Below are 13,358 nucleotides of genomic sequence, written 5' to 3'. Positions count from 1 at the left end.
GTGCTATTTTCTTCTCCATCTTATCCATGAGGAAACAGCTTTTGGGACGTTAAGCCTCAGAGTCCCAGAGCTGGCGGGTGCCGGAACCGACTAACAGGGCGGGTAAGGGAGACCCAGGCCCCGCCCTCTTCACAGCACCCCGGAACCAGGACTCCCGATCAAGGCTTCTTTGAGAGGTTCCAAAATTGCTGAGAGGTGCAGGGCAAGCTGGTCCAAGCAGAAGAGGCCAGAGCCCTGGAATCCAGCCACCTGGGTCCGACTGGGCTCCACCACTTCCTCTCTGCGGGCAAGAGCCTTCGCTTCTCCGTGACGCACTTTTCACAGTTGTAAAGTAGGAGATCTCCTGCCACTTAGCTCTTAGGTGGCTGAAGGCTTCAGGGTGCAACAGCCAGCTGGGCACAGGCCTGTGGGAGCCCTGCGTGCAGGGGCTCATGGTCGAGGGTCTTTATCAGAAGAGCCATGGTGAGAATTTCAAGCAGGGACGTGACTGGTCAGCTTTGCAGTTGAGAACGATTCAGGCTCTCCAGGGCCCAGCCTGGCAGGTATGCCCCAGCTCCTGGAGCTGCCCCCTCGCTTGCACTCGACACCCCTGTGCCACGGAGGCCCCAGTACCTGGTTCACTGCAGGCACTCAGCAAGCAGGTGTCAGATCGGCCTGCTCAGTGACTATTAGCTGGCACTTAGTACCTCATTTCGCCTGCACAGCCACCCTGGGAGGTGGTGTTACTATTATCAAACCCATTTTCTAGAAGAGGAAGTTGAGCTCAGAGAGGTTAGGCAGTTGGCCAGTGGTCACACAGCAAGTTGGCTTGATGCTGAGGCTCCAGGCCCTGTGCGAGGGTGGGCAGGCCTGGCTCCGAGCTGAGGCAACCTGGACCTTGGCATTTGCTGTGCCCGAGGCCTCTCCCAGGGCTTCCTGGGTGCCGGGCAGTGGTGATGGACGGGACGGGGCTCGGGCCCACTCACGGGGAGATTTTGTAAATCCCAAGGCCAGGACACCCCAACTCAGCCACCTCAGAGGGCCACATCTGCCGGGAAAGCTGATATATTTAGAAACAATTAGCAGGAAAAAGAATGGAGCAAGTGTGTCCCAAGAAAAGAAGATTTTACTTGTCTTCTCTTCCAAAGTTCAGAAGAGGGAAAGGGAAACGTGCTTTGAATTAGTGTGTGGTTTTTCTGTTTTTTTTTTTTTTTTTGCTTAGGAGGAGAGGCAGTGCTGTTTATTTCACCTTGTACGGGGTAAACGGTATTTTAGAAAATTAATAATCCATTTTTCCTTTGCATGTAATTAAAATATTCTCTGGTCTCTAATTTTTGTCATTTACCTAATCTAATTTGTTTTCTGACTGTGTCGATTCTTCCTCCAGCGCAAAGCAAAGGGGATTTTTCTTTGTTTAACGTGCCTGGGCTGTGCTGTCCAGGAATGGTTTAAATTATGTTATTTTCTCCTTGGTTAAATGCAGTGCAAATGGGATTGTCGGAGGGTCTTAATGACCAAAACCTGAAAACAAAACAAAATGAAAATCTTCAAGGCATTTCCTATTTGCCCAGTTTGAGAAAAGGGACAAGACAAATAAAGGGTTTAGTAACGAGACATTCGATATGTTATACCTATTTGTGTGTTGGGGTACGATGGAGCATCTCCCGATTTTGCATTTCCAAGACTCCACGTAGCAGAGTTGGAATGAAAGGAGCATTTTAGTCTTGTAAATATAAATTCAAACTGCACTTTCCAATGAAAGAAATAAAAAAAACATTATAGCATTTGCAAGCTGTGATTCTCTATGGATTCAAGGTTTGACTTGGAAAATCAGAGTTTGTGAGCTAAGCGAGAGGGGCCAAGGCATTCAGGGAGGTTTTTTTTTTTCCCTTAAGTAGATCCCTCCACCCCCACCCCCACGGCCACCCCCTGAGCCGAGGAGGTGTGTGGCAATCTGTGTTTGGGAAAATCCCTTCTCTGGTTGCTGCTAAAAGATATCTTTAGGCGAAATTGATGTTGAGGAAGGAATTTTCTCCAGTGCCGTCTCCACCTGCTCAGGCTTGCAGGGGACCAGTGGGCGTGGGGCCGTGTGGGGGTGTATGGGGGTCTGCAGGGCGGGGGGGGGGGTTGGAGGTGAATCCATCCCACTCCCCAATTCCAAAAAGTAACGTTTAACTTGCCTGTTTACAAAATACCACCCATTGTCTTGCTCTGTCTTCCCGTTACCCTGTGGGCTGCGGAGAATTTTGTCAAAGGGGGAAAAAAAATCTCAAGTATTTAAACATGTCGGACCAGGCACGCATCCTTGCTGAGCGTTGTGGGGTTTTTTTTTTTTTCTTTTTGGTCCCCTCCCCTCCTTCTTTTTTTCTTTTTACCAAAGTATATTCATCAAACTGCTGAGTTGGAAAGATTTGTAATGAGTTTTTGAGCTGTACGACTGTGTTTTTTTCTCTGTCCCCCTCCCTCTCCCTCTTTCTAAATCTTTATCTGACATTAAATAAAGCAAATCCCAAACAGATTAACTGTCGCACGGTTCTGCTCCGTCTCCTCGGTCTGTTTCCAGGTCCGGCGGGGGGCCGGGCGGCGGCGGCAGCGGTGGCGGGAGATGCCCGGGTAGCCCGCGGAGGTCCATGTGGCACCCCAGGCGGGATGCCGGCGCCCTGAAGGCCGAGGCCCTGGCCCTGCTGCCCTGCGGCCTGGGCATGGCGTTCTCCCAGACCCACGTGATGGCTGCGCGGCGGCACCAGCACGGCCGGCTCATCATCGAGGTGGACGAGTACAGCTCCAACCCCACCCAGGCTTTCACCTTCTACAACATCAACCAGGGCCGCTTCCAGCCGCCGCACGTGCAGATGTAAGTGGGCAGCTCTCAGGGGGACCGGCGTGGGCGCCAGGCCTGGGGCGGGGGTGTGTGTGGGGGTCCCTCCTGGCTTCTGGCCTCCGAGTTACATGCTGGTTGACCGAAAGCGTTCTGGAATCCTAGCATCACCGAGGCGCCGAGGTGGGAGAGACGAGTGAGAAGTTGCAAATCGATGGCCTGTGGGCCGAATCTGGCCCGCGGCCCTGTTTTATTTGGCCAGGAGAATGTTTGACAAACATTTAAAAACGAGGTGATGGCGCATGAAAATCCAGACTCCGGCTTTACTGGAGAAACTCAAAAGTCCTGGCAACCCCAGGCCCACATGTCCTCACCATGACATCTGGGGGCTGAGTTCCAGTCGCCCCCTCTTGGCGGTTGGGTTTTGTGACCCCTGGTGTAATTTGCTTTCCTTGTTGTGCAGATGAGGCCCAGAGAGGGGAAGGGACTTGCTGCAAACCCTATGGAAGGTTAGGGTCCGGTCTTGGGCTGTCTGGCTTCCCCTGCCCTGCCCGCCCCGAACCCCCATGCTTCTGGGGAGAAAGCAGAGATGCTTTTCCAAAAGGACTGCAGTCTGCTCCCTGCCCCTGCAGCTCTGCTGGAAAACACCGGGGCTGCCCGAGCAGTGAGGCCGTGGGGAACTCAAAGACTGGGTACCCCTGTTGGATCCACACCAAGACCTCATCACTGACACCCACGTGGGCAGTGTGGGGTGGAGATGGGTGGGCTCCTGGTATTCCTGGAAGACCCTGCTCCTGTCATCGGGGGGCACCTCCCATCAGCTCTGTGCTGCAGGCAAAGGGACGGAGGCCTAGTGGGGCAGGTGACCCCCAAGCCGGTCAGTGCTTGAGCCGAACTTGAGCCAGGCTGCCTGAGCCAGGCCGGGGAACCCCCCCACGCTCAGCATCCTTCTGTCACGATGTGTGCGGTGAACGCATCTCTAGCTGAGGCCTTGCCCATCTGCCCGGTCACTGAAGGTTCTCTTGGCACTTCTGGGGTGCTGCCCCCAGGCTGGGGCTGGGCCACGGACAAACCCCTGGGGGCCGAGGACACTGCCAACTCCCCAGGGACAGCACATGGAGGTCAGAGTGGTGATGGGGGGCTCCCAGGGCCTGTGGGGTCCAGAAGAATCTCTGCTGACCGCCAGAAGCTTCCTCTGGGGTGGGGATGCTCTCTTGGGGGCAGCGGGGTGGATGTGGGGCCCAAGCCCAGTCCCTTCGGGGACACTAAAGAAGCCGGCACGTGGCCCATGGAGCAAAGGGGCTGTGGGGTTTCCAAACCCAGGCCTGGAGGTTGGCGCGCGGCGCGGGGGCTGCCTCAGGACTGGCTGGGTGTTTCAAGGTGGGTGCAGAGAAGTTATCTGTCAGAGAGAGGGCTCGGGAAGGCAGACCTGTGCCGGGCTTGGAGGGGGGGGCAGCCCCCACAGCACCCCTTCCCGGCAGCACCTGCTCCGGCAAATGCTCTTTACCCTCAGGCCTGTGGGGCCGGCATGGTTGGTAGCTGCCTGCTTTATTTTTTGGTAGATTTCCATTTGGGAAACTGCTTCTGATTTTCCTTTTGATGCTAGATTGGTGGATTGGGCCAGGACAAGTGTCAAGTACACAGCCCCTTTGCTCTCTGGGGACCTTGGGGCCTGGGGTCTGCTGCAGTGGGGAGGCCTCCCGGTCCAGGTACCGTCCAGCGGGTGGAGGTGACCGACCCCCTGGCCTCCGGCAGAGCAGGTGGGTTTGGGTGTCCTGGCCTGTGAGCTCCCCCCTCCTGAAGGGAACCCAGTGCTGTCTTTACACGCCCCTGCCTGGGCCAGGCAGATGCCTTGGGAGCGGGTGCCCAGTCTGAGAACAGGAGGACAGCGGAGAGGCCGAGGAGGCCCCTGGCAGCCTCAGGGGTCAGGAAAGGGCCCCTCAGAGAAGGTGGTTTCTAGGTTGAGATCCAGAGGAGGATGAGTGGGGGGTAGCAAGTAGGGAGGGACATGGGGGGTGCCAGGCAGAAGGGGTGGCAGTTGGAGCCCGGAGGTGGCTGGCAGAGCCACGGAGAGGCCCGTCTGGGCTGTGGGTGCCTGTGCAGGACACACGCGGGCCTGTGCCAGCCAGGCTGCATCCTAGGAAGGGCAGTGGGTGACCGAATGGGAGAGGCTCATTGGTTCCTTCCTTCCTTCCGGAAGCTTGTGAGCAGCTCTGTGGCACCCTGGTTAGGAACACAGGCTCCGAGCTAGCCTGCCTGCATTTGAACCCTCGCTCATGGGTTTATGCCTCCAGCTGCCTCAGTTTCCCCAGCTATAAAAATGCTGTGAATAGTAATCAGAGGCCTAAATAAGTGAACCCACCTGGAAAGGGGCAGGGTGGGTAGCAAATGTTTGGTGTCATCGATAACATGCCTGAGCTAAGTGCTGGGACGCGGCAGTGAGCAAAGACACATCCCTGCCCTCTGTTGCTTCCGGTCCAGCAGGATAACAATTAGCAAGCAGGTAATCAGTGTTGAGCAGGCAGAGCGAGGACCCACCCCCGGCCTGTGCCTTCCACCGTCCTGGACTGCCCTGGGAGGCCCCTCCCGAGGGATTTGCCTGGCAGTGGGGCTCCGGGCAGCTGGGTGTGTGGGCAGGTTCCTCGTTAGGGCCTCGCGGCACTGAGGCCAGATTCTGGCTCCCCATCCAGTGCTCCCTCACTGCCTGCTGGGCCACCTGGGCCTTGGAATAGAAGTTTGCAGAAAAGCAGGGAAAGCTGGTTGCTGGAGAGCCGGGGCCAGCACAGGGACTGGGTGGGGGGACCCCATCCTTCCTTGTTCATGCGGGAAAGCGGGCCGGTTGCCATGGAGAGTCGGCCGCTCCACCGGGGACAGGAGGAAGGATGGATGCCACTTCCCCGCACATGATTTACTGCCGCCCTGGGCTTTGTCCCGGGGTGAGGGAGTGAGGGGGCCTTATTTAATAAATACACAATTTATATTTAATAACAACAGTGACAGTCCAAACATGGCCTGCGATCGAGCCGTGTGATTTATGCAGTTGCCCCCAGAGACCCTGCCGGTGACGAGGCTGCCTCTGCCTGGGTAATGAATCTCCAGAACTAGACCTCGGGGTGTGGGTTCTTGAGGCCAGAGACCCCTTGCCCTGGGGCTGGGGAGCCCTGCGCGGACTCAGGAGACCCCTCCCGGACCAGCCCTCCGCCCCAGTGGGCAGGTGGACGCGCGGCCTGGCTGTCAGCGAGAAGGCAGGAGCAGGTGCTGGGAAGGACAGGGCTCTCCCAGTCACCCCAGGGGGTCAGCCATGGTGTCTCAGACCTGAGCAGCCCCAGGAGGCAGGAGCAGGGCTCCCCGTGTGTACCCTGCAGCGCCAGGCTGACACACTCCCTTTCCACAGATGAGGGACCAAGGCTTCCAAAGGCCCACGTGCCGAGGGGTCTGCGGAGACGAGTGGAGCTCAGCCTTGGGCCTGGGGAGGAGGTGATTTAGAGGTGGGCAAAGGGGCTAAGGCCGGAGGAGGGGACCCAAACCTGGAACTGTCTGGCTCTAAAGACTCATCCTGCGTCCCTCGTCCGCTGGGCTCTGGATGCAGTAGCTTGGTGCCAGTTTCTGGAACATTCCATGTTTCCTCCTGTCTCAGGTTTTTTGTACACACTGTTCCCTCTGCCTGAAGGATGCTCCTCCTACTCTTTGCCCTCTTCAGATCTCAGCCCAGGTGTCACTTCCTCCGGGAAGCCCTCCCTGACTGCTCCCCAGGCCAGGCTCAGAGCCTCTGCCCTGGGCAGCCTGTGTGTCTGTCTGCAGCTATTCATTCGTCTGTGGGATGGTTTCCCAAGTGCCTCTCCCTGGGGCCCAGCACAGAGAATGGAAATAAGGAGAGAAAGGGCAAGGTAGGGGCAAAGCCCAGAAAGAGTATTGGATCAGGGGGGTTTCCCGGGCTGTAGAGGGTGATCCCTGCTGTGACCTGAGGGTAGCTGGTCATCCTGGGGAAGGAAGGGCAGGCTCGAGGACCCAGTGGGCTGTGTGGTGGGGGCGGAGGGCCTGCGCCTCCTTGTTGCCTGGGGGTCAGGGGCTTGTGGGAAGAGGACTGGGTGGGAATTGGGACAGTTGTCACATGATACTGAGTCAGCCGGTCCCCGCCCCTGCCTGGGCCTCAGTTTCCCTGTTGCAGAATGAAAGGATTGGATGAGAGGCCCCTTCTGTCCTGAGGCTTGCCTGCGGCCCCAGTCTCAGGGCTGGCCTTGATGTTGGCAGCTTGCTGCAGGGATGAGTTTCCCATTCCTGCCTGGACCGTCGGAGCTCCCACATCCCCAGGAAGGGGAGAGTGGGAGAACGGCCTCTGCTTCTGGGTTGTGGCAGCAGTTGCTGCATTTCCAGGGGGCCTATGGCTGCGGGGAGAGAGGGCCCCGAGGGTGGGGCCAGGATGCAGGATGTGGCTGCAGGTGCAGTGATGAAGGTTGCAGAGTTCTCACAACAGCCCAGAGAGCGAGCTCGTTGTACCTGGTGCAGGGTGATCACCCAGAGGCTGGGAGACCACAGGACGCAGAGAGGGGGAGAAGAGAAAGCCATAGCGCTCTCTACCCTGCCCCGTCCCTGCTGCCCTGACCTGTGGTGGGATCCAGCGTTAGGCTGAGGAAAGAGGAGACCCTGGGGAGAGGGGCAGGTGGGATCGGTTTCCGGTATCAGAGAGAGCCTCAGCCTGGGAGGGAGAGCAGCAGGCAGAGGCCCCAGGGAGGTCGGGTTTAGCTCCTAGGAACAAGGCACATTCATTGGTGTAACTTCTCTAGTCGTGGCAGAACCTCATCAGGAAATAACCATTTTGCTTTTTTCCCTGTCACAGGAAGGTCTTGAGAGTAGATGCCCAAATTCCTGTAGTGAAGATGCAGATTCAAATCCTACCCTTTAACTCACTCGTTGGAACGTTGGGCCTGGGACTAACTTGCTCGGTTTTAGTGACCCCACAGGGCAGATTTTTGCCATTGTAAATGTCAGAAACCCAACTTAAACTGTCTTAAGGATAAAAAGGAATTTATTGACTAGAGCAGTTAGCTAGGATGTTCAGGTTTGGATTCAGCTTCAGGCACGGCTGGATCTAGGGGTCAAATGATGCTGTCAAACCCTCTCACCCTCTCGTATGAACATTTCTCCATATCTCAACTTTCCTTGCTCTTTTCCTAACTTCCAGACCCAGGCAGGGTTTCCACAGGCTTCACATGGGTGGTCCTTGTGAGTGTCTTGTCCATAGGAGCTACTTGCACCCAGCTGGTGCCTGGCATTTCGGAGGCACTCAGTTAGCATTTGTTCCCTGACGGATGAATGAAATGAGGGAGGACCCGGAGATGGTCCAGTCTGAAAGCTCCAGTTTCAGCTCCACCGCTTCCACAGCTGAGATCATGGGCAAGTCTGAGCCTTGGTTTCCTCATCTGGGAAATGGGGGCATCCACGGCAACCCCTTCAGGCGGGTGTTGTGGGGGTGAGGGGAGCAGGTGCATGTGACGTGCTTAGCACATGGTGAGTTCCCCAATATGTGGGAAAAACCACACACTGTTATTTCAAGGTTGGGTATTTGTTACGATCCAAATTGCTGGAGAACTGTGCAGGGAGAGAAACGTCTTGATTTTTTCCTCCCGTGATGATGAGGTTTGCATCTTCCCTGTGCTCAGAAGCCTCGGGGTGTAGGGAGAGAAGAGCAGCGTTAATTAAAGAGCTGGGGCTCCTGCGGCAAGCCTGGCCCTCGGGATGGGCTGCTCCTGGCTGAGCCGGATTCCGGCTCCCTGCTAGGGGGCTCCCAGGAGGAGGAGGGGGTACTGGTGGCCCAGGGCGGCTCTGGGGTGCTGTCAGCTCCCTGTCTTTCCCTTCTTTGTCTCTTTGACTTGGTCTTTCTCATAGCCTCAGCTCCTTGGCCACCTGGAGGATTTCCTCTTTGGTTCTTGGGTCAGATGAGAAAGGTGGGGGACAGAGAGAGAAAGAGGGAAGGAGGGAGGAAGGGGAGGAGGGGAAGATGGGGAGAGGAGGGAGGAAGAGGTGGGGGAAGGGAGAAAAAAGGAGTGAGGGAGGGTGGAGCAAAGGAGGGGAGGGGAGAGGAGGAGGGAGGGATGGCGGGAGGGATGAGGGAGGGGAAAGAGGGAGAGAAAGGAGGGAGGCAGGGTGGAGGAAGGGAGGGGAGGGGAGAGGAATGGGGAGGGAGGTGAGGGGGGGGAGGGAGGGAGGGAGTCTGGCTCACCTGTGTTTCTGTGCCGGGCCAGTAGCTGGGCCCCTCGGTCCAGTCAGCTGTGTTGGGGGCAGGCGGGGTGTACACCTCGAGGCCAGCTGCCTGCAAGACTGTCACATGGGGGTGGAGAGTACTGGGGGCCCCAGAGGGCTGAGGAGTGGCAGGAATTACTGGGAGGGAGATTTCGGCCTCCAGACCAGCTCTGGATTGGCCTCCTCCCCAGTCCAGGTTACGTCCGTCTCTGGCCCCTGGCCTGTCAAGCCTGGTGGCTGTACTGTCGCTGCCCGGCCACGTTTGTCCCCACCATCAGTCCAGGTCTGGGTCACCCCTGTGCCCCCAGCATAAAGCTCAGGGCTGGCGTCTGAACAGCTCAGAACCTGCTCTGTTGAATGAATGAATGAATGGATGAATGAAGAGGGAAAAGGAGGAGCTCCTGGCCCCTTCCTGGTAGTTCTTCATTTCATTCTCTTGGGGACTTCCGCTCTTCTCTCCAGTCCTGTCTGGTTCCAATCTGCTGGGATTCTAACTTGGCTCAACGACCCCCAGAGAGGTCCAGCGAGCCCCCTCCAGACCCACCACGGTGGGGAGAGGCCGGCCTGGGGCCTCGACTGCGGCGCGTGGAGCTTGCCAACGCTCCCTGCACATTAGCATGCTGAACCCGCGTCTCTCCTAAGGTGTTAATTAAATTTCTTCGAAGTATATTGTCTGAAAAAAAAAAAAAAGGATAATTAGAAAGATGTCTTTAAAAGTATTTATGTAAGTGATATGGTACCGCTTTTGGTTTGCCGCATAATTAGATTTAAACACAACTCCTTGAGCGGCACATTCATTTGGAGAGTGCTGCTTGCTGAAATGTCAGTGCGTTATTTTTAAGAGTTTTGAGCCTGGTAAAATCACCCAACAGGGGAGGAAAACATAGTGCGGGGAGCGCTGACCTGGGGGCTGCCTCGATTCTCGGGACGCCCCGTCCCGCTTGCTTAACTTTGTGGGTCGCAGTGTCCTCCCCTGTAAAACGAGAGGCTGCGGCAGGATCCCGACGAACAAGGACTTAACATTTGTGCAGCTCTTTAAAATTGTCTGCGTATTTTTGCTTTGTGAGTCTATTGGTTTCCTTGGGCTGCTGTAACAAAGTTCTACAAACTGGCTGCTTTAAAACAATAGACATTTACTGTCTCGCAGTTCTGGAAGCCAGAAATCCAAAATCGAGGTGTGGGCAGGGCCAGGGTCCCTGTGAAACCTGTAGGGGAGAATCCTGCCGGGCCTCTTCCTAGCCTGTGGGGGTGGCCGGTGATCCTTGGTGATCCTTGGCGATCCTCAGCAGTCCTCAGTGATCCTCAGTGATCCTTGGCGATCCTTGGTGTGCAGCTGCAGCTTTTCAGTCTCTTTGTCGTCACGTGGCCTTGTCCCCTTTCTGTCTTTCCTCAGCTTACAAGGACACCAGTCATATTGGATTATGGGCCTGCCCTGCTCCAGTTTGACGCCATCTTAATTTAATTCCAGATAAGGCTCTGTTTCTAAATAAGACCATTTTCTGGGGTACTGGGATGTAAGGACAAGGATGTATCTTCTTTGGAGGATAGAATCAACCCCTGACATTGAGGCATGCCCATTTTACAGATGAGCAAACCAAGGCAAGTGCTTTGCTTTAAGGTCACCCATTCGTGCCAAGAGGCAGAGCTGGGATTTGAACCCTGGTCTTCTGATTCCAGGACTGTTTCTTTACGCCACTCTGGAAGGCCCTGATAAGACCAGGTTTGAAGAATCTCCGCCTGGCTTTTGTGCCTTTATTTCACACGCTCACATGAAATTCCCCCTTTCACCCGGCTTTCTCCAAGGATGCCCTGTGGGCTGTGGTGCTCGGGAGTCAGCTCCTTCCTCTGGACCCTGGAGCTCAGCTCGTGCATCCTTGGTGGAGCCGAAAGTGCCTCTAACTGGGTGAAAACTGAGCCTTGGGGGTGAAAATCTTTACTCCTCTCATGGAGAAAGCACAAATGTGCACACAGCATATCTTCAGATCTACAGTCACTCAGTGGTGTTAAAAGTTCACAGGAGAGGGGGGATTAGGAAATATAAAACCTGCAAAGGCCCCTTAGGGGTGTTGTAATACTAAAAAGTTTGCAAAATGCTGCTTCACCTGAACTGCAGTTTCCTTACAACAGTCCGAGCTATGTATGGGGACAACGCCAGGCAGTGTAGTGAGTCTTTCCCCTCATTATCTCATTTAATTCTTACGACAACCCTCTGAGGTCCCCATGTTACAGAGAGGGAAACTGAGGCTCAGGGGAGACACGTTTTACCTGGGAAGAGCCAGGATTCCCCTGGTGGGCCCAACCAGGAGGCGGGTGCTGGGCCTGTGTCGGGGCTGGGGTCTGATCTGAGCCTGCTGACGCCCCGTCACCCCACGTCTGCTCTCCCCGCAGGGTGGACCCGGTGCCTCATGACGCCCCCAAACCTCCCGGCTACACCCGCTTCGTCTGTGTCTCCGACACCCACTCGAGGACCGACCCCATCCAGATGCCTTATGGGGACGTGTTGATCCACGCCGGCGACTTCACCGAGCTGGGGCTCCCGAGTGAGGTGAAGAAATTCAACGAGTGGCTGGGTAGGTCCTGCTCTGCCGCTGGGGCCCCCAGGCTGCCTGCCACCCCAGGGGACCCCAGGCCTTGGGCTGCTCCTTCCGCCTCGCTGCCCTCGCTCGGCCCCGTGCCCTCTCCTTGGCCATGTCTTCCCTGAAGCCCCAGACACGGTCTCCATTGTAACTTCAGATTTGTTCAGGGGACATTTTGGCCTTGCTGTCCCCTCCTGGGGGATTTTCCCAGGTTTACTTTCATCCTCTTATGTGTCCAGTCCCAGGGCCTGGTGCAGGGGAGGCCTAATAAGGAAATGTTGGATGAATGAATGAATGGCTGCCTGGGCACATGAATGAATGCCTCTCTGGACACGGTGAAGCCGGGCCTGGCCCTCAGCTGGCGTGTGCCACCTCAGCCGCCCACCACCCACAGAGGGGAGGTGTCACCTCACCAGGACCCCCAGCTGGGTGGTGGGACCAGATGTGTTGTCTCCCCACAAGCAGCTGCTGGTACCAGCTGTGGGCTCCATCGGCTTGATGGGTGGTGAGGGGCGATGGTGGGCCACGGTTTACACTCACGCCCCCAGGATTGTGTCTTTGGCTTTTTTGCTTGTTTATAAACTAAAAAAAAAAGAGGAACCTAGGGTGCACCCTGAGAAAAGTCACTTGCTTTGGAATCCGGGGAAACCTCACAGCAGGGTGTCTGAGCCACAGTCGGGGGACAGATGGACGGCCCCTGGGCGGCCGGGGATACAGGCTGCTGTTGCCAAGGCGTGGGTGGGGTGGGCCCAGCTCCATGCCTAGCCCCACGAGGCTGCCAGACGGTCCCTCCCACCTCCCCAGGGGCGTCCCGCTGTGCGGTTGGCTGGGAACTGCCAGAGCAGAGGGCCTGCAGTGAGGCAGAGCCCAGCAGCCAGAGAGATGCCCAGCTTTGCCAGTCGAGACAAATATTTACAAGCAAGGCTTCCCCCTCCACTTGGCAGACTTGGAGCTTTAAATATTGATCTTTCAAATGGGAATCTGATCAAGGGCCCCGTTTGGCTGAGACGTGTGGAGGCCAGGGTGGGAGGGGGCTTCTGCAGGGAGGTCGAGGCAGGGCGAGAGGCTGGGGTCCTGCTGTAGGTTTCTCACCATGCCCCGGCATGGCCTGTCTCCAGGCCTGGGCCACCTCCTCCAGAGGGGACCCTTCTCCAAGGCTGCTTATCCCCCCCCCAGGCTGTGGGTCAGAAGATTTGTGACTCCTCCTGGTTAGCTCAGGGGACAGCTTCTGACGCAAACCGCGGGGGCCCCACTCACTGCCACTGCCAGGCTGGGCATGCCAGGCTTCCTACCATCCTGGCACAGCTGTTTGAGGTGGGGACTGTGTCCGCCCCCCCACCCCCACCCCCTCGTTCCTCAAGGGTGGGGACCATTTCCAATGCACAGCCCTGCCCATGGCGTGCTGCCTAAGTGTCTGTTGAGTGACGACATGAACGGACTGCTTTGCTGGGAAGTGGGTGTGGGTCCCACGTGCTAAGGGCGTGGTGAAGGGATGGATTATGGCTTCGTCTGCCAGCAGCCAAGGGCTTAGTGCAGTCGTGGACTTGGAGCCTGGGCTCGGATGGAGATTTGGGAGATGTGGGAGTTTGCCAGAGGAAGGGAGCTGTTTCTGGTAGAGGGAACGGCTTGGACAAATGCCTGCTGGTGGGAACTCCAGAAAAGATGAGGCTGGAGCAAGGGAGCTTGGGAGGCCCGGTGGGTGGTGGGTCTGGGAGAGGGGTGAGTCTTGAGGGGGGAAACCAATT

At 56.8% G+C, this 13,358-nt stretch overlaps 1 protein-coding gene across 1 annotated transcript in view; it reads left to right on the top strand.

Moving 5' to 3' along the window:
• The first annotated feature begins 483 nt into the window (after window positions 1-483).
• MPPED1 (metallophosphoesterase domain containing 1) overlaps window positions 484-13,358 on the top strand; it is a 74,342-nt gene continuing 61,467 nt past the window's right edge. Inside the window, exons 1-3 of the mRNA XM_037846564.1 lie at window positions 484-542; window positions 2,543-2,833; window positions 11,426-11,607. Coding sequence (XP_037702492.1) covers window positions 2,610-2,833; window positions 11,426-11,607 — 406 coding nt within the window. The 5' untranslated portion in view covers window positions 484-542; window positions 2,543-2,609. The remainder of the gene's footprint in view (window positions 543-2,542; window positions 2,834-11,425; window positions 11,608-13,358) is intronic.

Source organism: Choloepus didactylus, chromosome 8, assembly GCF_015220235.1.
Source record: "Choloepus didactylus isolate mChoDid1 chromosome 8, mChoDid1.pri, whole genome shotgun sequence".
In the NCBI taxonomy this organism is placed as follows: Eukaryota; Metazoa; Chordata; class Mammalia; order Pilosa; family Megalonychidae; genus Choloepus; species Choloepus didactylus.
Note: the sequence above shows the minus strand (reverse complement) of the source record. Positions and strands in the feature narration are given on the sequence as shown.